General features: G+C 34.4%; 1 protein-coding gene across 31 annotated transcripts in view; it reads right to left on the bottom strand.

Moving 5' to 3' along the window:
- EPB41 (erythrocyte membrane protein band 4.1) overlaps nucleotides 1–25,276 on the bottom strand; it is a 210,193-nt gene that overhangs the window by 80,542 nt on the left and 104,375 nt on the right. For all 31 annotated transcript variants that reach the window (XM_031962445.1, XM_031962435.1, XM_031962426.1 and 28 more), the window contains exons 4-6: nucleotides 15,313–15,417; nucleotides 6,553–6,595; nucleotides 1,547–1,622 (exon numbers count right to left, since the gene is read on the bottom strand). In XM_031962445.1, the coding sequence (XP_031818305.1) occupies nucleotides 1,547–1,622; nucleotides 6,553–6,595; nucleotides 15,313–15,417 (224 nt within the window). The remainder of the gene's footprint in view (nucleotides 1–1,546; nucleotides 1,623–6,552; nucleotides 6,596–15,312; nucleotides 15,418–25,276) is intronic.

Below are 25,276 nucleotides of genomic sequence, written 5' to 3' on the forward strand. Positions count from 1 at the left end.
GACAAGGAGTAAAAAGATGCACTACTGTTAAATTATGAGGGGTAACTAACTACTCTCCAAAAAGAGATATCATCAATATGGGTATGGTATACTACGAAATGTACACATTTTATAGGGTAAAAGTTACATAATGACTGCATAGTTTTATAGAATTTCCACAGAATATAAAGTCGGGAGTTTTGGAGCTGGAGGTGTGCTTTGAGAATGTCTAGTCCAAGCCTTTCATTTTGTAGATGAAAAAACTGAGGCCCAGAAAGAGGAAAAGACTTGTTCCAGCTCACATTGTGAATAGTAGGATGAATAAAACAAGTTTTTGAATTCAAGTCCCTGAATTCTCAGTCCAGTGTTCCTAGCTCAATATTATCTAAACAATCTCGTCACTGCCATCACATTTTTTATTTTAATCCTTGGGAAAGTCTTTGGTGAAATCTTAGGAATCCAATAAAAGTCACTTTCTAAATTAAAACAGACAAACCTCCTGAAATTAATCAGGCTCTAGAAAGTAATTACAGGAAGTTTTGTAATGGCAGGTGCAATCTTTTATCCAATTGCAGACTATTCTCTCTCCTTAACTCCAACACAAGGCTTTTTTTTAAGACAGCCCAAATCCCACTTTCTGGAGGAGACTATACTCAGCATCTCTCCTCCTCTCTCATGGCTAGTATTTTCCCCTGGCGATTATCTTCCATTTGCACCATATGGAGCTCATTTGTACAATTTCCTACATGCTGTTTCTCCTATCAAATGTGAGCAGCTTGAGGACCAGGACTCTGGCACTTTGGACATCCCACCTCTGTAAGCTTCAGTTTCTTCATCAATATGAAGAGCAGACTCCATAGCAACTAGGGTCAATTTAAATTCCAAAATGATTTAATTCTTTAATTCTAAGTAAGGCAATATTCAGAAAGTTAAGAACTAAAATTCTGAACCTACAGAATATCAAAGACTGTAGGAGAGAAGAGGGTGAAAGAAAAGTTAGAAATTTCCCTCTACAACTCTTATGCCCAAGTCTCCCAGACTCTAGAATATAAGGGTACTTGGACATAGCATCTGGAGTAGTTAGAAATATGGCTGAAATACGCCAATTTATCTACTAATCATCTATATCAGGGGTCCTCAAACTTTGGCCGCCGGCCAGATGCAACAGCTGAGGACATTTATCCCCCTCACCCAGGGCTTTGAAGTTTCTTTATTTAAAGGCCCACAAAACAAAGTTTTTGTTTTTACTATAGTCCTGCCCTCCAACAGTTTGAGGGACAGTGAACTGACCCCCCCCTATTTAAAAAGTTTGAGGACCCCTGATATAGATTCTATAGCATCTTTCCTACCCCAATCAGGCATTTGAGGCCTGCATATCTATATATATACTAAACTACCTCAATATGTGCCAGTATATACAGGCATATATCCAGCATATATGCTTCTTTTATCTTGAAATCTCTACTTTAACAGCTCTTTATTCTTCCCATTCTGCAGATAGAAATTCACAGCGCTTAGGATAATAGAAATTATTTTTAATTAACTTAAGTAATAATTCAAGTATTACCTTGTTATATCTTCTGATAACTGTGCTGGGTCAGGTGGATAAAACTTCACGTTGAATGTAAAATTCCAAGGAGCCCCTGTAAATATACAAAAACATTTTATAACTTACACCAAACTGATTCATAAGTCAAAAGGGTCTATATCAATAATGTTCTTTACTTGGTATATTACTTGGTAGGATAAAAAATGTCAACCAAAAAGAAATAATATGAATATAAACTGAAATATGACTTAAAATAAGTAGAGTAGGATAGAAGTAATAACAAGCAAGCAGGCCAGCTCTGAAATTAACAAGTGGAATTTTCCTTATACTTAAAAAGAAAAGCAAGCTATCTATAATAAAGATTTAAAGTTTCATTTCTATGTTACTATATATATATGGACATGCTCATTTTAGTTGATATTTATTAGGCTCAGAAAAAACGGGGGGGGCAATTAAATATAAAATTTGTAATTCAGGATGTTCCATGTCTCATGTTGTTTAGAAGAAATTCAGGAAAGGAAAGGGAAGTATTGAGAAAGTGTGTGTATGTCCCCACAAATGTGGATAACAAAGAAGTCATATTACAGGAAAAATAATACTAGAGACACAATGTTCCCATTGGACAAAAAAACAAAGAAAGGAGCTAGTAATAAAATTAATAGCTTCAGTATTTACTTGAATGCAAAAAATATATAGGTTATTAACAAGATGAATTAGGTCACTTAATATAAGGAAGAAAATTTTATGTCCTAAGTCTTGATGAGATTTGGTAGAATAAATTCATTACCAAATCTCTAGATAAGTATATTTTATTCAAAAGAAAACAAGTAAAAAGTGTGGTGGGGTTAGCACCATTTATTAAGAACATGTATACTTATGAGGAAACTCAAGCACCAGAATGATAATGGTAGGAGAAACGATTTTCACCTCTGTGGACCTTAGTTTCTCATTTATAAAATAAGAGAGCTACATCATCTGCTCCCTTCTAGCTCTGAATCTATGATCTTTTGAATATTTGGGTCAAACACCAAAGAAGACAGAAACAAAAGTGGCAATGTCATCACAGTATACTATGAACAACCCTGGATAGAAATATGAAAGAGCTGAGGCGTTTAGGAAACAAATTAAAATCTTCAACAAAAGGAAGACATGTTAGTCCTGAAAGTCTTCAGTTATTCAACTGGCTATCAGAAATGTCTCCATGTCAAAAGTAGAACTGATAATTTATATTTGCCTTAATGATACTTTTTAAGATAGGTTTTTATTGATTATTTCTGTTTCTTATATCACTGTAGTATGCAGTATTCCATGTATCCTTACCCCTCCCCACCCTGAGAATTATCCCACTTGACAAATAATAATTTGGTAGGGGGGAAAAACTCAACACAACTGAGTAATACATTGAAAAAGTCCAGAAATGTAGCACCTGTGGACTTCCCACTTTCACAAAGGGATAGTTTAAGAATGTCTTCTCATCTTCTCATCAAAGTCCACTTGATTTTTCCTCATTTTATTATGTTTCTTTTTGATTGCTTTGTGTGATTGTTCTTTCCATTTACATTGTGAAAGTTACTATATATATTGTTTTTTTTTAGCTCTGTTTACTTTGCATTAGTTTATATAGTTCTTTTCATGCTTTTCTGTATTCATTACTCATATCAATTTTTAAAGCACAATAATATTCCATTATATTGATGTAACACAATTTGTTTAGCTGTTCTCCAATTGATGAGCATCTACTTTGTTTCCAATTTTTTGCTATGGGTAGGTGGGGAAGTGCTGCTATAAACAGTCTGATGCATATGGGGACTTTCTTCTCATTGATGGATTCCTTGGGGTATAACCAGTAATGGAGTTTCTGGTTCAAAGAGTATGGACATTATAGTCACTTTGCATAATTCCTAATTGCTTTCCAAAATGATTATAACACTTCATAGCCCTATCAATGGCCTCCCAGTTGCTGTTATTGTTATATAATACTCAACTTAAGAAGAAGTAGAATAGAAAATACTTAAGAGGGGAAAGGACTAAAGGACTCCAGCCAGTTATTACAGTAAGAACTCACTATTTAATAAAAACTGCTTTAAAAAACTTGAAAGTAGTCTGGTAGAAATTTGGAGAGTTCAAATGCATCTCCATAGCCATTCAGTTAAAAAAAAAAAGTAGAATCACTCCTCAAAAGTTACTGAACCGTGCACATTTTCTGACCCAGTGGTAATATTAGGCCTATACCTCCAAAGAAATCAAAGAGTATGGAAAAGGACTCGTATGTACCCCAAAAAATTATAGCAGTTCTTTTCAGGGCATAGTTGAACAAGTTATAAATATGAATGTGATGGAATACTAATATGCTGTAAGAAATGATAATTAAAACAACTTTGAGATATCATTTTATACCTACCAGATTAACTAAAATGATAGAAGAGAAAAGTGAAAATGTTGGGATTGATATGGAAAAATTGGGACACTTATTCATTGTTGATGGAACTGTGAACTGATCCAAGCATTTTGGAGAGCAAAGAGTTACATTCGGTAAGTTATTAAACTACTTATATCCTTTGACCAAGCAATACCACTACATAATCTATTTCTGAAGATAATCAGGGGGAAAGAAAAAGAATCCATATATCATGTGCCAAAGAACTGGACATTGCAGGGATGCCCATCAATTGAGGAATGGATGAAGAAGACTGTGATGGAATACTATCTGTGCTATAAGAAATGATAAGCTCAATGATTTTAGAAAAACATGGAAAGACTTGCATGAAATAATAAAGAGCAAAATGAAAGCACAAAGGGATATCGTATAAAGCAATATTGTTTTTAGGATAACTTTGAATGAACTATCATATAGAATAGTTTTACACAACACTTCCCATATACACATACACAGACACTCTCACATCCCTATTTGTGTCTAATGGTAGTCATGGGGGGAAGAAGTGGAAGAAAAAAATTTTACATGATGATTTTTTTGTATATTTGAAAGGGATAGTTATGCATAACAGATTTACTGTTTCATGTACAATCATCTTTTTTATTGTATTCTACTATGGAGATGCCTGTTTTATTTCATCAATTAAAAATAAAATTTAATTTAAAAAAAAAGATGAAGGGGACGGTTTCAGAAAAACCTGAGAAGACTTCTATGAACTTATACTAAGTGAAATTAGTTGAACTATAAGAACAATGTACACAATAACAGCAATATTACAATAAAATGAAAGGCTTGGTTACTCTGAGCAACACAATGATGACTAACTACAGTTTGAAAGGATTCTTGATGAAAAATATTACCTACCTCCAGATAGAGAGCTGATGGACTCAGAATGCAGATCAAAGCATTAATTTTTACCTTTACTTTTCTTACTTTTTAAAAGGGGAACATGGTTATTGAGGAAATGTTTTTCATGGCTTCTTATGTATAACAGGTATATTTTTTGGCTTCTCAAAAGAGATAAATAAAAAGGGTAGAAGGAGGGAAAGAATTGGGAACTAAAATTTTTTTTTAAATAAGAAAAAGGCATTTTAAAAAATGCTAAAAATCATATTTGTAAAATTCCCATCTTTGAAGCAACCAATTCTTATCCTTGTTTTGGTTTAATGATATCCAATTTGTTTCCTCAGTAAGTTTTTGTAAGTATAGGGGAGGAATTTGTTTTTCCTTTTTTTGCTGAGGCAATTGGGATTAAGTGACTTGCCCAGGGTCACACAGCTAGGAACTGCTAAGTGTTTGAAGCCAGATTTGAACTCAGATCATCCTGACTTCAGGGCTGGTGCTCTATCCACTGGCACCAACTAGCTGCGCCAAAAGTTTATTTTATTTTATTTTATTTTGCTAAGGTAATTGGGGCTAAGTGACTTGCTCAGGGTCGCAAAGCTAGGAAGTGTTAAGTGTTTGAGACAAGATTTGAACTCAGGTCCTCCTGACTTTAGGGCTGGTATTCTATCCACTGCACCATCTAGCTGCCCCTGTTTTTATTTTTAAAGAAAAAAGCATACTTTAGATAATTTTCTTAATTAAAAGCTAAGAAGATACTCTTGCTGGTTACTTCTCTAATTAGTGCAAAATATTTTAACTTTCCTTTCTTAATGAACTCTGTTGAGTAATACTGGCATAAATTTATCTTTTAATTGAAAAGGGCTGAAGCTGTGTTTTTTAATGTATGCAATTAAAATCAAAATGATCCTGAATGACTTTCATTGAGACTTGAATAACAACCTTTTAAATAAAGTACAAGAATGGAGAAGTTCCAGTCCAAAGGAGAGTTTTGCTACTAAAAAAAAAAAATATATATATATATATATATATATTACAAAAGCAACTGAAAAACAAAGTGGAAAAAACTTTTCCTATGTGGTGTTTTTAATTTTTTTAAACAAATTAAAAGATGTAACAACCTCAGAAAACTGAAGTAAAATTTACTATTTGTGAGATTAGATTTGGAGCTGCAATTAAAAATTATCTAGTCCAATTACCTAAATTATCCTCATTTTACAGATAAGGAAGCTGGAGGTCCACAATAGTTAAGTGATTTTCCTAATGTCATGTATTAAACCCAGAATTCAAATCCAGATCTTATAATTTCAAATCTATCACTCTTTTCAAAATGCAATTAACAATTCTTTGCATTTATCAAAAGCTTCTTCTAAAATCACCTGTATCAAAACGTAATGGACAGAATTACTCATATGTTAGAAAATATTTCTGTTGGCTCCCCAATATTCACTGTATCAAAAAAATGGAGCTAAAATATTGCAATTTATTTCCTTCTTCAGACACAGAAATATCTTAAGTGAAAATACCAGGTCTGGGCAGAAGTGGCATATCTCCAATTATACAATGATCCATCTCTTTTATCTTGATGTAGCTTCCCATTTATCTTACCCACTATTAAGGGATTACCTACTTTGATGACCTTGACTCATTCTAAAAATGTAACATTAAGGATCCTAAAGTTATTCATAACTGGAGACAATAAGATCAAAAAACACTACTAAGATGGATAATGATTCCCACTTACCATGAACTTGCTTTTTTATTTCTTTGGCAGAATCCAACCAAGTCTATGAAAAGAAAAGAATAAAAATAATTCAAACAGAATTCTACAAATGTATCACAGGAAACAATAGAAAGTAGAGTCAGTTATGTGGAAACATTCAACATTTTTGACCAGACTCCTATGTCAAACTTAGAGAAAATAAGAGTATTACCCTTACTGAGGATCAATCTAAAATAACTGCTTTCCTTTAAATTGAGGAATAAATTACAGTGGGGTCAGTTCATTTTTTCTACTTTTCAGGAATGTAAGCAAGTCAATACAAAAGTTTCATTCCTATCTCAATTAATATTATCACAAAAGGCAGAGATTTCTCAATTGAATCAAAGTATGGGGTAGATGTAAAAAAGTTCTGCCTATAATAGTAGGGCAGATGAAAGAGACAAATAGATTTTCATTTATTTTTTCTCTCAAGGGAACAGAATTTCTGGGAGTTTGAGGATTTCTTCTGGTGGATAAATATAAATTATTTCGATACCAATGAGTTGGAATTGGAATAAGCAGATATTAATGATGGTTAGGCAGGTAACTTGAAATCAAGCTGATGTTTCTAATTGAGGCATGGCTTTGAGGAGATATTAAGCTCTGCTAATACTTAAGTATTATGTTGGTTTCTCAAAGATGTTTGCATTATATGTGACCAGTTTTCAAAATATTTTAGGGTCGATATTTCTAATACAATAGGCATGAAGCTATGGTTGGATCCACAAATCTCTGAACATTGACCATGATAAACTCCAGGGTAAATGGAGGTTAAAGTGGCTTAGTTTTTGATCAATATGAGAAAATTGCTTTAAGCAAGGATGAAGGTAATTGACACAGGAAACACATTATGAATGTTTTAAATAATCAAACATCTTCCTGGGACTATTTATAAAATTAGTGTCCTCTTCTACAACAGGGCCAAAAAATAATTTCTGTGACTAGAAGCAGGAGCTGTCCCATAGAGGATTCAACTTGGAACTGGCCAATTTCTTTTCTTTACTTTCTCTTCCCTTCCCTCTGTCCACATTGGGTACCATATCCTTATCTTCAGGTGCTCTGTGCAATAGACATTTTGACTGCTAAAATCTCACAAGATATCTTGGGGTTTAAGAGACAATGCCTTAAATCCAAATCACTTTGGCTCTTATAGTGTGACCAACAATGGGCCCCCGGCCAAGCCTCCCTTGGTCATTCTTTGGACCCTGATTGACTTAGAATAAATGTAAAAAAGCAATTGTTTCTGTTTTGGCCAGAAACCCTGAAAATCTTCCCTTTCCCAAATTGATACTTTTTTTTTGGAACAGGTAAAAGAGGTCACTCTCTGCCTCACTTCTTACCTCGCCCTAATCACTGATTGGGAATTGTCTCAGTCAATGTGACTGTCAAAAACTTTAGCTTAAAGAGGCCAAGATCTCTCCCAATGCACAAGGGGCCAGCTCCAGTCATCCTAAGCTATATCTGGTCACTGGACCCAGATGTTTCTGGAGGGGAAAGTGAGGGTGGTGACTTTATGCAGCCCTACCTCACTTAAATTCAATTTACTTAAATATTATGAAATCACCTCCCTGATATCCTGGTCCTCTTCAAGTTCAAAGGACAAATGATATAAACTAGCAAAGAAGCCAACAATTCCTTTCTCTATCCTTTCCTCTTTCTTTGCCACCTGGACATCTTAACTAAAAGTTAAGTAACCAATATCAATTCAGGTGAGATTAATAGTCACTAGGAAAAAGGCAGCTTCAGAGAGTCTGGCCTATGACGGAAGAGAGATTTGCTGATTACAGACTATATAAAAACCACCAACATTCAGAGCTGGGCAGAGTTACAACTAAGAGGAACTTCATGAGGTCTCAACAAAAGGAGTGACTGACTTCCAATACCAGGATCTATAAGTTACCCTTAACCCCAGGAGTTCAACACATATATGCTCACTACATTTGTTTCTTAAATTTGTTCTCACCATCCCCATGGATGCTATGTATGTGTATCTGTGGGAGCATATCCCCCAGACTTTCAAGATACATGTTTTTGTTACATACCATCTTAATAAATACCTTTGCTCAAAACTATGTCTGGCTGATTTTTTTTCTTTTTCTTTCTTTTATTATAGCTTTTTATTTACAAGATATATGCATGGGTAATTTGTCAGCATTGACAATTGAAAAACCTTTTGTTCCAATTTTTCCCCTCCTTCCCCTACCCCCTCCCCCAGATGGCAGGTAAACCAATATATGTTAAATATGTTAAAGTATATGTTAAATACAATATATGTATACATGTCATACAGTTATTTTGCTGAATAAAAAGAATCAGACTTTGAAATAGTGTACAATTAGCCTGTGAAGGAAATGAAAAATGCAGGTAGACAAAAATAGAGGGATTGGGAATTTTATGTAGAAAATAGAGGGATTGGGAATTTTATGTAGTGGTTCACACTCATTTCCCAGAGTTCTTTCACTGGGTGTAGCGGGTTCAATTTATTACTGCTCTATTGGAACCAATTTGGTTCATCTCATTGCTGGAGATGGCCACATCCATCAGAATTGATCATCATACAGTGTTGTTGTTGAAGATATAATGATCTCCTGGTCCTGCTCATTTCACTCAGCATCAGTTCCTGTAAGTCTCTCCAAGCCTCTCAGAAATCATCCTGCTGGTTATTTCTTACAGAACAATAATATTCCATAACATTCATATACCACAATTTATTCAGCCATTCTCCAATTGATGGGCATCCATTCAGTTTCTAGTTTCTAGGTCACTACAAAGAGAGCTGCCACAAACATTTTTGCACATGTGGGTCCCTTTCCCTTCTTTAAAATCTCTTTAGGATATAAGCCCAGTAGTAACACTGCTGGGTCAAAGGGTATGCACAGTTTGATAACTTTTTGAGCATAGTTCCAAATCGCTCTCCAGAATGACTGAATGTATTCACAATTCCACCAACAGTTTTCTCACATCCCCTCCAACATTCCGCATTATCTTTCCCTGTCATTCTAGTAAATCTGACAGATGTGTAGTGGCATTTCAGAGTTGTCTTAATTTAAATTTCTCTGATTAATAATGCCTTGGAGCATCTTTTCATATGGCTAGAAATAGTTTCAATTTCTTCATCTGAGAATTGTCTGTTCATATCCTTTGACCATTTATCAATTGGAGAATAGCTTAATTTCTTATAAATTAGAGTCAATTCTCTATATATTTTGGAAATGAGGCCTTTATCAGAACCTTTGACTATAGAAATGTTTTCCCAGTTTATTGCTTCCTTTCTAATCTTGTCTGCATTAGTTTTGTTTGTATAAAACCTTTTCAATTTGGTATAATCAAAATTTTCTATTTTGTGATCAATAATGATCTTTAGTTCTTCTTTGGTCATAAACTCTTTCCTCCTCCACAGGTCTGAGAGGTAAACTATCCTATGTGCTTCTAATTTATTTATAATCTCATTATTTATGCCTAGATCATGAACCCATTTTGACCTTACCTTGGTGTACGGTGTTAAGTGGGGTCAATCTGGCTGATTATTAATAGCAAACAAATGGGACAAGGAGCTTGTGAAGGACCCTAAAGAGTACTCAGGATCAAATGACTAGCAATCTTCATTGTGCTAACCAGGAAGAAGAGGATCAGAGAAATTAAGATGATAATATTTGCCCTAGAGCTAAAAGGAACCTTAGAATCCAACAATCTAGGCACTCTTACTTTTACAAATGAGGAAAATGAAAGAGAAAGATTAAATTACTTGCCCAAAGTAAGTGGCAGAAACAGGACTGGAACTAAGTTCCTCTGACTATTCTTTCACTATATTCAACTTTAAGGTATATAGGAAGTACTTGGTAAACTGCAAACTGTCAAATAGTTATTAATTTAGTAAAGGAGAAGGGGAATTTAATCCTACTTCATTTCCTACTTTCATTTTTACTTTCTGATATTGATACTATTTATGCTTAAATTCTTTTTTTCGGGGGGAGGGGGAGGGATAGGGGCAAAGAGAAGATAGGAGGGAGAATGCACAAAGTGGCTTTTCCACCAAAGAAAATACTTATTTTACTCATAAGCAGATAATTCCGAGTAGAAATAAAAGCTAAGCAAGCAGCTGTTTAACTCCAATAATTTTGGTTCAAAGTAGCAATAAATCTTTCATGGGGACTATAGAAGTCAGCTACTGACTTCTTTCTCTCTCATCTAACAAAAGTAATAGAGGCTTCTGCTCTATTATTATGTAAAAAGAAGGGAAAGAAAGTAAGTGTGCCAATTATAATTTGAGGAAAATACAATACAATTAACTTTTCATCCAGTAAAGAACTGTCTCCAATGAATGTAACAAATACAACACACACGTGCAGTTTTTAGGCAGGGAGTAAATTACAAACACCAAGAACAGAGTCTTCTATATACCAAAGATTAGGGCCATCTCCTGGTTAGCCACCTTGCTCCTGGTACAGACACCATGGCCAGAAGGACTTAATCCTTTCATTTCTGGCAAACCAAACTAAGGCAGCTTGTTTTCCAGGGTGTTTGCAACCAACACTTTCATAGAGGGATGGGAAAGAATAGATAAGAAAACTGCAGGTAGGCCATGATGACAGAAGGGAGTCACTGAATATCTTATGAAAGGCTATAATAGAATTGGAACATCAGCATGCCAAACTTTGGTGGACATTCTGTTGGACAAGACTCCTGGATTCATTTTTGTTCCAAGAAAGGGAAAGGGAGAGGTGGAATGGGATAAATTATCTGCCATAAAAGAGACAAGAAATAGCTTTTAAGATGGAGGGATAGAGGGAGAGTAGAGGGGAAGTGGGTGAATCTTTCACTAGAATTGGCTCAAAAAGGAAATAACATACATACTCAATATAGGTATAGAAATCTCTCTTATCCTGCAGGAAAGAAAGAGGGGGAAGGGGATATTGGAAGGGAGGGGGGGTGATAGCACAGGGAATATTAGGGGAGAGGATGGTCAGAAGTAAAATACTTTTGAGGAGGGACAGGATGAAAGGAGAGAAAGAATAGAATTAAGGGGGGATATGTTTAGCAATAGTAATTATGAAAAGAATTTTGAATAAAGTTTCTCTGATGAAGGCCTCTTTCTCAAATGTATAGAAAATTGAGTCAAATTCAGAAAAAATAAGAGCCATCCCCCAATTGATACATGATCAAAAGATATAAACTATGCCCAAAGGGTAATAAAATCATGCATATCCTTTGACTTAATAATACCACTACCACTACTAGGCATGAACCTAAAAGAGATTTTTTTTAAAAAAGGGAAAAGGACCAAAACTATTTATAGCAGCCCTTTTCTCAAGGCAAAGAATTGGAAATTGTGGCAATGTCCATCAATTAGAGAATGGCTGAATAAATTGTGTTATATGATAATGATAAAATATTACTGTTCTATAAGAAATAATAAACAGAATGCTTTCAGAAAAACCTGGAAAAGTCTTCTTTGAGCTCAAGCAAAGTGAAATATACTGTGTATAAAATAATAGCAATGTTGTGGGATGATTATTGTATTCTCAGTAATACAATGATCTTACTCTGAAGGATTTATGATAAAAAAAAAATGGTATCAATACTCTGAGAAAGAATTGACTATATCTGACTACAGAATGAAGCATACTGAAAATTTAACTTTTTTTTCTTGAGGTTTTTTTGGGGAGAATCTGTTAACAGACTTTTATGCAAATCTTTTGTTTAACTTCTCAATGAATGGAGGATAGAGAGAAAGACAGAGAATCCGGAACTCAAAGTTTTAAAAACAAATGTAAAAAATTGTTTTACATGTAACTAGGGAAAATAAACATAAAATATTCAAAGATTTTTGCTCCAAGCTTCAAAACATCTCAAGGAAACCAAAGTGGACCAGATGAATTATGGGGAGGAGCAAGTGTAACTGGCTTTCCTATCTTTGATAACAAAAAGACATTAATTAGTTAGAAATTTGGAAATGTCCATACAGGCAACATTGGCAATATTAAGAATATTTCATATTTCAGAAAACAGGCAGGTAGAAGAGATATAGTATTGTACACAAAAGAAAACAAGGCTAGGGGAAAGAAAGTATGCGATTGAAGGGATTTTGTCAATTTTGACAACAGAAGAATCAAAAGTGCTACCAAGGAATTCAAGTCCAAGTGAAGTGTGGGTTTAATGACTAAAAATCATCAGACTCAGATGAAGCAGGCCCCAGAGTTCAAAAAGAGCCAGTTGCTGGATAGGATTGCTGGGCCACTCTCCAAAGAGGAAATAAAGCTGCTACAAAACTTGAGAAAGCCACTTTTTAAAAAAATTTGTGATATTTTCCTATGTTCCTCCTCTATTTACCTCTACTAATATGTATATATATTCTTTTGTTGACAGACTGTTTTGTTTTTATATGTTTATCCCCAATGCCTCGTGCAATACTTACTAGCCCACACAGCTGGTACCTAATAAATACATGTGGATTTAAGTCATCAAATGTAAGACAGAGTAGTACCTTAAGAGGTTTTAAGTTTTAACTCTTCTACTTACAAGTCTCCACCAGCTGAGGATCTGACCTAAGTAAGGCCAAAGATTGGTAACTTTAAAATAAGAAAACATGCAAATCAACATTTATCAAGCGCCTGCTAAATGCAGAGCAATGATGTTTAGTACCATAAAGACAAAGGGGATTCCAGGCAAATGCAGAGACAGAAAATAGTATATGGAGGTCACACACTGCTACTAGTCTGGCTTGGCTAAAACAGAATCTTTGAAGGGAAATAATGCAAAATCAGGCTAAATATTTGGTTGGAGCCAGAAGGTAAAGTGCCTTAAATATGAGATCAAAGAATTTACATTTTATGCAAAAGGAACAGAGCAGTCACTGATGGCTATTGAACAATGGAGTGTTATGGTCAGACCTGTGCCTTAGGAAGATTACTTTGACAGTAGAGTAAAGAATGGGTTAAAGAATCAAAAGACTGGATATAGGAAAATAGTCACAGGTTAATTTTAATAATACAAATCCAGAGAACCTGACCTGAGGTGATAATAATATGAGTGAAAAAAATACAAAATAACAGATATGAGATATTACATAGGCAAAATCTAAAGCATTTGGTAACTTGGAAATGAAGAACAAGAAAAAGAGAGAAGAGCCAAATAAGTCTCTGAAGTTTTAATCTCAGAGGCAGCTTTGGTTATGTACTACTCCCAAAAAAATGGAAAAAGAAAGGATGGGTTATTTTGTTTCTAAAAAGAGGTTAGAGTTGTCCTTTTTGTTGTTATTAGAATTGAGACCCTCAAAACAACTATGACTTGCCAAAGAGATGCCTCACAAGAAGCTGGATGGTTTGCAATTTTTATATAATGCCATATATATATATATATATATATATATATATATATATATATATATATATATATCTTACCTTCTGGAGGGCAAATATTTGTTCAACTTGTCTGGACAGTATAAATGAATTTTCAAAAATAATATGCCATCCTTGGGAAGGGCTTCCCAAGAAGTAAAGAAAGATGATTCCCAAAAATGTAACCTTATATTGAATGCAAAATATTTAAAGGGTCTATTCTATTAGTCCACAAATCAAAACTTGCTTACCTGAACACTGAGGATTGGCCCTTTTCTGCTCTCATTTTCAAATTTTCATCTTTTGTGTTTATTCATTTTATAATTTTCAAAATGGCATATAATCAATCCTTTTTTTTTCTACTCTGTTACTCTATTTTGGAATATTATTTGTTCTCAAGGCAAACTGCTACACCCTAGAAATTCTGGAAGCACTATTTTGCCATTACCATTGTCTTTCATATAGTTCTTAATCATTTATTTGTAATGTTTTCATAAGTTGTTCTTCATTGTTTAGGATCTCATTATTAAGTCTCCATTTGGTCTGTCTTTCACTTGTGTTTTTTATATAGACTACTAGTTTATTGCACTATGGTCAATTTCTGATATTTTACATTTACTTATAATTGTTTTACTTCAGTGTATGGTTTGCAAAGGTGACATATAGTGTTAAGAAACTTGAATAATCATTAATATTCCTGTTCAAAAGACATCTTTTACATTTCCCTTTTGATTTATCTCTTTGTTATTCTTTCTCTTACTGTTACCTTTCAATTATTCTCATCTAAAACTGAAAGGACATTGAAACATCCTGCCACAATTATATTATCGTACATGTCTGCCTCAAGGTAGCTAGATGGTAGAACAGATAGAGTTCTTGGTCTGTAGTTAAGATCTTAAACACTAGTTACCTTACATTAGACAAGTCACTAAACTTCTCTGTTTGTTCCAGTTCTTTCAACTATAAAATGGAGATAATATTACAGAAGACATGATCTTTAGTCTGAAGTTACTTACCGTCTAGAAGAGGTAGATTTATTTATCCAAATAAATACCATACTGATTTTCAATAAGTATTTAAAAGAATTCTCCAGTGTTTTGAGATCAGATAAGAAGACACTTTCAATTAAGAAAACCAGGGAAAACTTTAATGAAAAATTATGTCTGAAAATATTATATTGCTATTTACCTTTTAAATTATGATACATATACCAGTATTTTCACAATAGCAATGAAAAGTAACCCTGAAAACAGAAAATGACTGGAATATTAAAGAATTAAAAAATAATTCCTAAGAATATCATTTTTACTTTGGGGAATCGAGTGTACATATATATATTTACACTAAATAATAAATTAAAAAGAAAATGTCTAGATATTTCCATATACTGTAATTATTTCTTTACCTTGGAAGTTGCATTATCCCATATAGCTAGACCGAAGTAGTCTTCTTCCAAAAGATTGAGATGTTCACATACTTTCTTTATCAGGTCTTGTCCTTTAGCGTGTTTCTGCAAATACATAACATTTAAGATGAGGTGAAATGCATTTAATTCAATTAATATTTACTAAACTTGCACATACAAGACACTGTATTATGTGCTTTGGGAAAGTATGATGATTACCTTTCTAGCTTTTCATGACACTGCCTCTCCTGAGTTTTTTCTAATCATGCTCTTTAAGTCTCATTTGCCTGATATCGCCCATCTAGAACATGCCCACTAACTATGGCTGTACTTCCTGGCCTGACCTGGCACTAATTTCTTCCCCCTCTGCAGAGCCAATCTTAACCTCTTCCCACCTCTAATCTTGTGCCCTTAAATGCCTACTGAATTTCTCTAACTGGAAGCCCCTAAAAACATCAAGTTCCACATTTCTACAACACAATTCATTATTTGTCCTCTCTTCTTAACCAAACTTCCTTATTACCATCACTTCCCAAACATGCAGCCCCACAATAGTTATCTTCAAATCATTATTCTCTCTCACTCAACATATTCAATCTGTTGCCAAGACTTATTTTGTTTCTACTTTCATAACCTCTCTCAGTTATTATGAGACAGACACAGCAGAAAGAATTCTAGATCTGGAGCCAAGAAAATATGAGTTTTATTTTAGATACTTACTAGCTATGTAATCCTAGACAAGTTGTTTACCTTCTTTCTCTCCAAGTAAATTGGAAATAATAGTATAAAAGCACTTACCTATCAGAGTTGTTGTGAGAATAAGATAAGGTAATATTTATAAAGTGCTTTGCAAATCATAAAATACTATATAACTGTTATCATCATTATCATCATCATCATCATTATGTGTACCCTTGTCTCCATTCAGATAGCTACCTGAGGTGGTGTTCAGACCCTCATCTACTTTTACTCAGACTACTATAAAAGCTTGCCTAAGCTATGCCTAAAATTTCTCCCCATTCCAATCTATCCTTTATTCATCTGTCAAAGTGATTTTCCTATTGTGTGGATCTAAGCATGTCAACTGGAAGAAACCCCAGTGGCTCTCTTCACAATCAAATATAAAATCATCTCTCTAAAGCACTTTGATACCTGGCCCCTTCCCATTGTTCCAGTTTTCTTCTTCACTGCCCCCCTTCATCCTATCCTTCTCGCTGTTCCTTGAGCAAGATACTCTATCTCTCATCTCCTGATCTTTTCATTAGCTGTTCTCCAGGCCTAGAATGCTCTGACTCCTCAAATCTTAACTCCTAGATTCCCCTCACTTCCTTTAAAACTCAGATCGAATTCTATTTTTGGCAAGAAGCCCTTGCAAGTTCCCTGATTGCCAATGCTTCCCTCTAAGAATACCTCCCCCTGACACAGTATATACCTTAGATATACAGAATTGTTTGCAAGTTATGTCCCTCATTAAAATGTAAGTTCCTTGAAGACAGAGCCAATATTTTTTGCTTTTTCCTGCATTTCCTTAGCCTAATGCCTAGCATGTAATAAGTTTTTTAAAATTTCAATAATAGCATTTTTCCCCAAATATATGAAAAGATAGTTTTCAGCAAAACCTTCTACTTTCAAGCCAATGTATAAACAAAACCAATGCTGACAAGATTAGGAGGGAAGCAATAAACTGGGAAAATTTTGTTACATACAAGGGTTCTGATAAAGGCCACATTTCTAAAATATATAGAGAAATGACTCAAATTTATAAGAATACAAGCCATTCTCCACTTGATAAGTAGTCAAGGGATATGAACAGACAATTTTCAAATGAAGAAAGTAAAGCCATTTCTAGTCATATGAAAAAATTCTCTAAATCACTATTGATTAGAGAAACGCAGATTAAGACAACTCTGAGGTACCACTACATACCTCTCAAATTGGCTAACAAAACAAAAAGATGATAAATGTTGGAGGAAATGTGGGAAACTGGGACACTAATACATTGTTGATGGAGTGAGTTGTGAACTCATCCAACCATTTTGGAGAGTAATTTGGACTTATACCCAAAGCACTATCAAACTGTGCATACTCTTTGATACAGCAGTATCTCTATTGGGTCTACATCCCAAAGAGATCATTAAAAAGTGAAAAAGACCCACATGTATAAAATGTTTGTAGCAGCCCTTTTTGTAGAGACAAGGAACTGGAAACTGAGTGGAATCCCATTAGTTGGGGAATGGCTGAGTAAGTTTTGGTATATAAATGTTATGGAATATTACTATTCTGTAAGAAATGATGAGCAGGCTGATTTCAGAAAGTCCTGGAGAAACTTACATGAACTGACACTGAGGGAAGTGGGTAGAACCAAGAGAACATCACACACAGCAACAATAAAATTATGCGATGATCAATGCTGATGGATGTGGCTCTTTTCAACAATGAAATCATTCAGGTTTATTCCAACAGACTTGTGATGGAGAGAGCCATCTGCATCCATCTGCATCCAGAAAGAGGGCTGTGGGGACTGAGCATGGATCACAATATAGTATTTTCACCTTTTTTGTTTTTATTTGCTTGCTTTTTTTTCTCTTTTTTTCCTTTTTCATGTTGTCTTTCTCATGTGACATGATAAATGTGAAAATATGTTTAGAAAAATTTCGAATGTTTAACCTATTTTGGATTACTTGCTATCTAGGGCAGGAGGGGAAGGGAGAGAAAAAAATTTGGAACACAAGGGCTTAAAAGGGTGAATGTTGAAAACTGTCTTTGTGTGTATTTTGAAAATAAAAAGCTATTATTTTTTTTTATTATAGTAACTTTTTATTGACAGAATCCATGCCAGGGTAATTATTTTACAACATTATCCCTTGCACTCACTTCTGTTCCGATTTTTCCCTCCCACCCTTCACCCCCTCCCCTAGATGGCAAGCAGTCCTATATATGTTGAATATGTCCTGGTATATCCTAGATACAATGTATGTGTGCAGATCCAAACAGTTTTCTTGTTGCACAGGGAGAATTGGATTCAGAAGGTAGAAATAACCCGGGAAGAAAAACAAAAATGCAACAGTTTACATTCGTTTCCCAGTGTTTTTTTCTTTGGGTGTAGCTGCTTCTGTCCATCATTGATCAACTGAAACTGAATTAAGTCTCTTTTTCAAAGAAATCCACTTCCATCAGATTACATCTTCATACAGTATCGTTGTTGACGTATATAATGATCTCTTGGTTCTTCTCATTTCACTTAGCATCAGTTCATGTAATTCTCTCCAAGCCTCTCTGTATTCATCCTGCTGGTCATTTCTTACAGAACAATGATATTCCATAACATTCATATACCACAATTTACCCAACCATTCTCCAATTGATGGGCATCCACTCAGTTTCCAAAAGCTATTATTTAAAAAAAAAAAAAAAAAAAAAGAACCCTGTATTCCAAATTTTTCTCTCTCTTCCTCTTTTCCCCCTTGCCAAGACAGTAGTAATGTGATATAGATTAAACATATACAGTTTTTCTAAACATATTTCCATATTGATCATGCACAAGAAAAATAAGATCAAAAGGGAAAAAAACTTAAGAAAGAGGAAAAACAAGCAAACAAACAACAATATAAGGGTGAAAATACTATGCTTTTGATCTATATTCAGTCTCCACAGTCCTCTCTCTGGATATGGATGGCACTTTCCATCACAAGTCTATTGGAATTTGTCTGAATCACCTCACTGTTGAAATGAGCCAAATCTAGCAGAATTGATCATCACATAATCTTGTTGTTATATATATAAGTTGGTTCTACCTACTTCACTTAGCATTAGTTCGTGGAAGTTTTTCCAGACTTTTCTGAAATCACCCTACTCATCATTTCTTATTGAATAATAATATTCCATTACATTTACATACCACAACTTATTCAGCCATTCCCTAAATGACTGGTATCTACTAATTTCTAGTTCCTTGCCATTACACAAAGGACTGCTACAAACATTTTTGCACATATCAGCACATAATAACTATTTAATAAATGCCTATTGTCAATAACAGTGACATTGTCCTTGTTCTAAAAGGTTAGGAATTAGTTCCTCCAGGACTAAGGAATAGTCCAACTAGGCTTTGCCCTGATCAGCCAAATGCTGGAGCACTTGGTTGCTCGCCTACTATATTTTCAGTCACCCAGGTTTGCAGCACTGGTTGCAGTGTCAATTCTGTATTCTGTCATCTTAAATATTCAATCTGCTATTAGATCTTGTTTCTGTCTCAACAACATCCCTCCCTTAATTCCACTAACACACACAGAATCTAAGTTAGGCCTTCAAATGTATCTTCTTGGAATTTCTGGCTTTATTCAAGACTCAGCCCAAGCTCAATATTTTGTTTGACAGCTTTCTTGATCCCCTCGACTACTAGTGTCTTCCAATCCAAAGTTAATTTATGACTGTTTTGTGTATTCTTCCATATGTATATTCTTCCATAAGTATGTTTCATTCCTTGATAGAATATAAGCTTCTTTTAGACTAGGTCTGATTTGCTTTTGTCTTTGTATCTTTAGCACCTTTCATAATTCTTGGTATATGGTGGGTGCTTAAAAAATACTAGTGACTAATTTTAAAACTTGAGAGCATCTAGAAGAGGGGATCCAGAATGGTAAAGACACAAAAGACCAGGCCACATGATACAAGCTAAAAGTATTAGGCATGTTTTATCTGAAAAGAGAAGACTTGGCTGAGATGAGTTTGTGGGGATGGGATATGAGAACTACCCTAAAGAAAAAGCTGTTATACAGAAAAGGGATTTGATATCTTTTGTTCAGACCCAGAGGGCAGAACTAAGGTGGAAATGGCAAAGAAGTTAACTTGTGCTTGATATGAGGAAAAACTTACTGTACAAATACAAAGGACTAAAATAAAGCAAAAAGAAACAAATATCTGTGTATGTGCACATGCATGTATACATGCATGTGCTGTGGACATACACACACACACACACACACACCAGTCCCTGATCTCAAGGAACTCATAATCTTTTGGAGAGAGACATGCAAACAACTATGTACAAACAAGATATACAGAGGATAAACTAGAAACAAAAGGGATGGTACTAAGATTAAGGTGGGCCAAGAAAGGTTTCTTGCAAAAAGTGGAACTTTAGCAGAGACTTAAAAGAGGCCAGGGTCAGAAAAGGCTTCAGGAAATTTGAGGTTGACTTTGAAGGATGGATAGGGCCGATAGGCAAAGAGAGGATAGATGGAAATAATAGGCAGACAGGGGATGGGGCAGTTGTTTCATGTAGAACAAAAAAGGTGAACAACTGGTATACTGCCTCTGCACTTAGCATCAAGTAAAAATTGTTTCATTTGGTCATTTCTCTTACCTTTTAATATTAAAAAACCTTCAGGTAACTAATCCAGTACACAACTGAAAAATCAAAGCTCCATGCAATGTCACTATGAATGACTATGCACAGCTGGCACAAAGTGACTTGGGAGTAGTGCCAGAATTAGAGAGTTCTGTTGTCTATAGTGCAAAGGAGATTTTATACTGCCCACTGCCTCTTTAGGGCATGATTTCCCTGAGCAAGCAATGGGCTATTGTCTGTACAGCCACTGAATTAATTGGAAGCAGCTGTCTACATTGACAGCTAATTGTGGTTGCTGAATTTCAGTCTCTTCACCATCCATGATTCATTATCCCAGGAAAAAATGTCTCAAGATGCTAAAGTAGACTCTTCGTAATTTCCTTCAGTAACAGTCCAAATTCAACATAACATACAAAGTGACCTATCTGAATGGTTCTTACAGGGATTTTACCTAGGCTATTATACCATACCTGATCATCAAATTAATTAGTAGTATCAGTAGCAATATTCAAACTGGGTTAAGTACTTGCTTTTTGAAGCTCACATGTAAAATGTTACAAGATAATTAATAATAAATCACTGTAAAGCTTTTATTACATGAAACAATTCTCTGGGAGGTGAAAGGAGAAAGGACACAGGGGAAATTCAAAGTGATACAAAAATAAAATATCTCAATCAATTTTTAAAAACAATAATATTAGAAGCACTTAAAATATAAGGATTACATTTCCAAAGTTATTTATCTCTGGATCAAAGTGGTTTTATATATATTTCAAATATCTGGGTTTCTGATAACCTAACTAACTTCAGATAGGCATAAGGGAAATATCATTGACCAATGAATCCATTGAGTTTTGCTCCTAGCTCTGGTATTAACTCTCTGATTTTGAACATGGCACATAACCTTTTTAGCTTCAGTCTCTGCATTTATAAGATAAAAGGGTTGGAATAGATGATTTTTAAAGTAAATCTACAAGCTCCATTAACTTTGCTGAAAAAATTCTCCCTCCAATCTTGACTAAGTTATTTCTATAAGAACTCCTCATATGTGCATATTCTTATTTCAGTGGTCTAAATTATTAATTCAAACTTTCATTAAAATTATTTTCCAGGAGAGGGGGTGTAAGGGAAGGAAAGAGAAAAATTTAGAACACAAAGTTATACAAAAATGAATGTTGAAAACTATCTTCACATGTATTTGGGAAGATAAAATACCTTTAAAAAATAAAAAATAAAATTATCTTCTGATGGCTCTTGTTGCTGTGAAAAAGGCACTTTACAAGTAACAGGTCCCACCTACTTCTGAGTAAAGAACTGGCAACAGATTATGGAGCCATTATCTGAGGGACCAGCAAGTGTAGGTCTGGACCGTCCTTCAGTACCTAGGACCTTCTCACCTTGGAACCTTTCTTCACCGGGAGGGTCACTTTCTCCTTGGTGGATCCCTCTCAGAGCCTCCATTCAAAGAAGGAGCCCAGTCTAGTCTTCATTTCCCTCTTCAACACCATGCTCCCCTGTAAAACTATTTTCTTCTACCACCAACACCACTCCCTTTTTCCTGCTCCCTTTGGCATGCTGTCTTTCTCCATTAGAATGTGCTTAGACTTGCTTTCACTTTGCTAGTATTTGTATCTCCATCACTTAGGTCAGTGCCTAGCACACAGAAGGCATTTAATAAGTGATTGTTGCTGGCTTACTTCGTTGCCTAGTTCAACCCATGCTGTACAAGCCGAACAAATTATTTCAACTCTCAGGGTTTCAGAATCCTCAGCTGTAAAATAAGGACAAAGTGATCTTTCAAGTTCCTTCTAAGCATAACCTTATGATCATATGATCTGAGATAAGGACAGACTGCCCTGTAGGTTGGGAAGTAGCTATGCCAATTAAATCAGAGATCACTGAAGTACTGAGACAAATAAAGTAATACATTTGGATCCTGCTTTATTTCTGGCTTTCACAGAGTTACAAAATTATACTTTTCTCCCATTACCTATATTTCCACTGTTTCATGAATTGTTATAACCAAAAATGACAACAAGCTTTCTGGTGGTGGAATAAGCTATATTGCTTCATGATCAACATGGTTTTCATTATTTTTCACTGGACTCAAATTTAGTCTTTCCACTCTAATAGCAGCATATAGAGAAAACTGGTGCTACCACTGAAAAAACCCTTAAGAAATCAGGATCACATCCATACTGTGATTAAGAATTAAAGAGGGATTCACAGGTGGTATGGAGGGGTAACAGGAACACAAATGTAGAGCTGAAAGTATCTTCCCAAGTAACCTAGTCCAACACCCTCATTTTACAAATGAAGAAAGGAAAACTAAGGCTCACACAGAAGTCAAGTGACTTGCCCCAAAATAATGGAGTCTAATTGCCCTGACCACATGTTCTATTATGCTGTGCCACATTCAGATTATCTATACCAGAGATGGAATGGCCATGAAAGTAACTAATTTCATCTTTGAGAATTTCAGCCTTGGGGAAGTTGATCTCTTCATGTCCTTTCCTCTTATCCTCTTAACTGAGGTCTGCCTTCCAACCTCAGTGTTCAATGAAAATTTCTCCCTCCAAAGTTGCTAATGATTTCTTAACTGACAATTTTAATGGACTTTGTTCATCCTCTTTGATTTCTCTGCAATCTGGCTTCAATTACCACCTCTATGAAAATGACTCAGATCTACCAATCCAAACCTAACATCTTTCTGATCTATTGGACATCTCAAATTGGATGTTCCATAAACATCTTTAACTTAATATATCCAAAACTGAAGTCATTATCTCCCAATCCCACCTTCCCCTCTTCTTGCTTCCTTAATTACTGTCAAGGAACCAACATCTTCTTGGTCATCTTGGCTGGCAATCCTGGTACAGGTTCTCATTATCTTCATCATTATTATAATTTTAAAAATTATTATTTCTATGATTTGTTCTTTAATGAACTATTCTTTAGGACTATTATTTAGTTCCCAATTTTTAATCTTTGTTTCAAACGTCTTTATTTGAATGTAATTTTATTGCACGACGGTTAGTAAAATACACATTTAATTTTTCTGCATTTGTTTGTAAAACTTTTGTGCCTTAATATGTGGCCAATTTTTGTGAAGAAATTGGTACACTTCTTTTTTTTTCTCATTATTTTCCAGAAATTTATCATAACTAACTTTTTAAAAATTCTATTCTGGTCTTTAACTTCTTTCTTTTGCTATTATATAAGATTTATCTACAAGAAATTAAGCCAGGGCCTTCACTATTATGTGATTTTGTACTATTTGATGCATAATGTTTACTACTGATATTAATTCTTTGTGCTATTTTAGTAAAGCATAGTTTCTGTATTTCATTAGGTCTACTTTTGCTTTTGCTTTGCCTCAGATCATGATTGTTATCACTGCCTTTTAAAATTTCAGCTGAAACAAAGAAGATTCTATTTTAGTCCTTTATACTAACTCGCTGTATATCCTTCTATTTCAAGTATGTTTCTTGAAAATGACATTCTTTTTGTATTCTTATATCTAATCTAGTCTGCTGTCCTCTTCCATTTTATAGAATAATAAAATAAGAAAATTGAAGGAGTAAGCATAAGCAAAGAGTAAATAAAACTATCATTTTTGCAAATGCTATGATGATTCACTTATATAATTCTAGAAAATCATTTAAAAAAACTAAATGAAACAATTAAAATATTCAACAAAGTTGTAGGGTATAAAATAAACCCTGACAAATTATCAGGATTCCTACAAATTATCAATAAAACCCAGCAGGAACAGGTAGAGAAATCACATTTTATATGGCTATAGGTAACATAAAATGCTTGCAATTATACTTTCCATTTCAAACACAGGAACTATATGAACACAATTACAAAGGACCATTTACACAAATAGAGATGGATACAAATGATTGAATATCCATTGCTCATGGGTAAGCTGAGTCACTATTTTAAAAACAACAATATCACCTAAAATAATCAACTTCTTTACTGCCATATCAATTAAATTTTCAAAATATTACTAATAAAATTTATCTGGAGAAAGAAAATGTCTAAAATATCAAAGGAATCAATGAAAAAAAATGGAATAGGAAGGGACCTAGTCTCCAACTACATTTATCCTCTCTACACTACTGTAGTTAAGGGCACAGCACCCTCTGAATTGGAAAATCCACATAAAAGTTTTTGGCCCACCAAACCAGAGAAGACGTCTGAATCATTATGGTACTTAAAAAATATATTGGTGTTATACAATACTATATTTTATGCATTTCTGAGTTTCTAAACTTTTTCTATATCATCTGCTGGCCGTTATGTGACATCTGCGGCTTCTTCAAAACTCCCAAAAAGTTCCCATTTAGTTTCTTATGCTGACCTGTGATATATCAACACCATGGTGAGGAAGTGACAATGTCAAAGGGATAACTGTATACTATAAAGCTGTGATTATCAAAAAGATTTGGTTGTGGGTAGGAAATAGAAAGGTTGATTATGAGAACAGAAACAGATTAAGATTAAGATACACAAAATATGGAAGCAAATGATCACAGTTTTTGATGATCCTAAAGATTCCAGCTATTGTGTCAAGAATCTGCTATTTAACAAAAACTAATAAGA

This window comes from Sarcophilus harrisii, chromosome 3 (genome assembly GCF_902635505.1).
Source record: "Sarcophilus harrisii chromosome 3, mSarHar1.11, whole genome shotgun sequence".
NCBI classification, from domain to species: domain Eukaryota; kingdom Metazoa; phylum Chordata; class Mammalia; order Dasyuromorphia; family Dasyuridae; genus Sarcophilus; species Sarcophilus harrisii.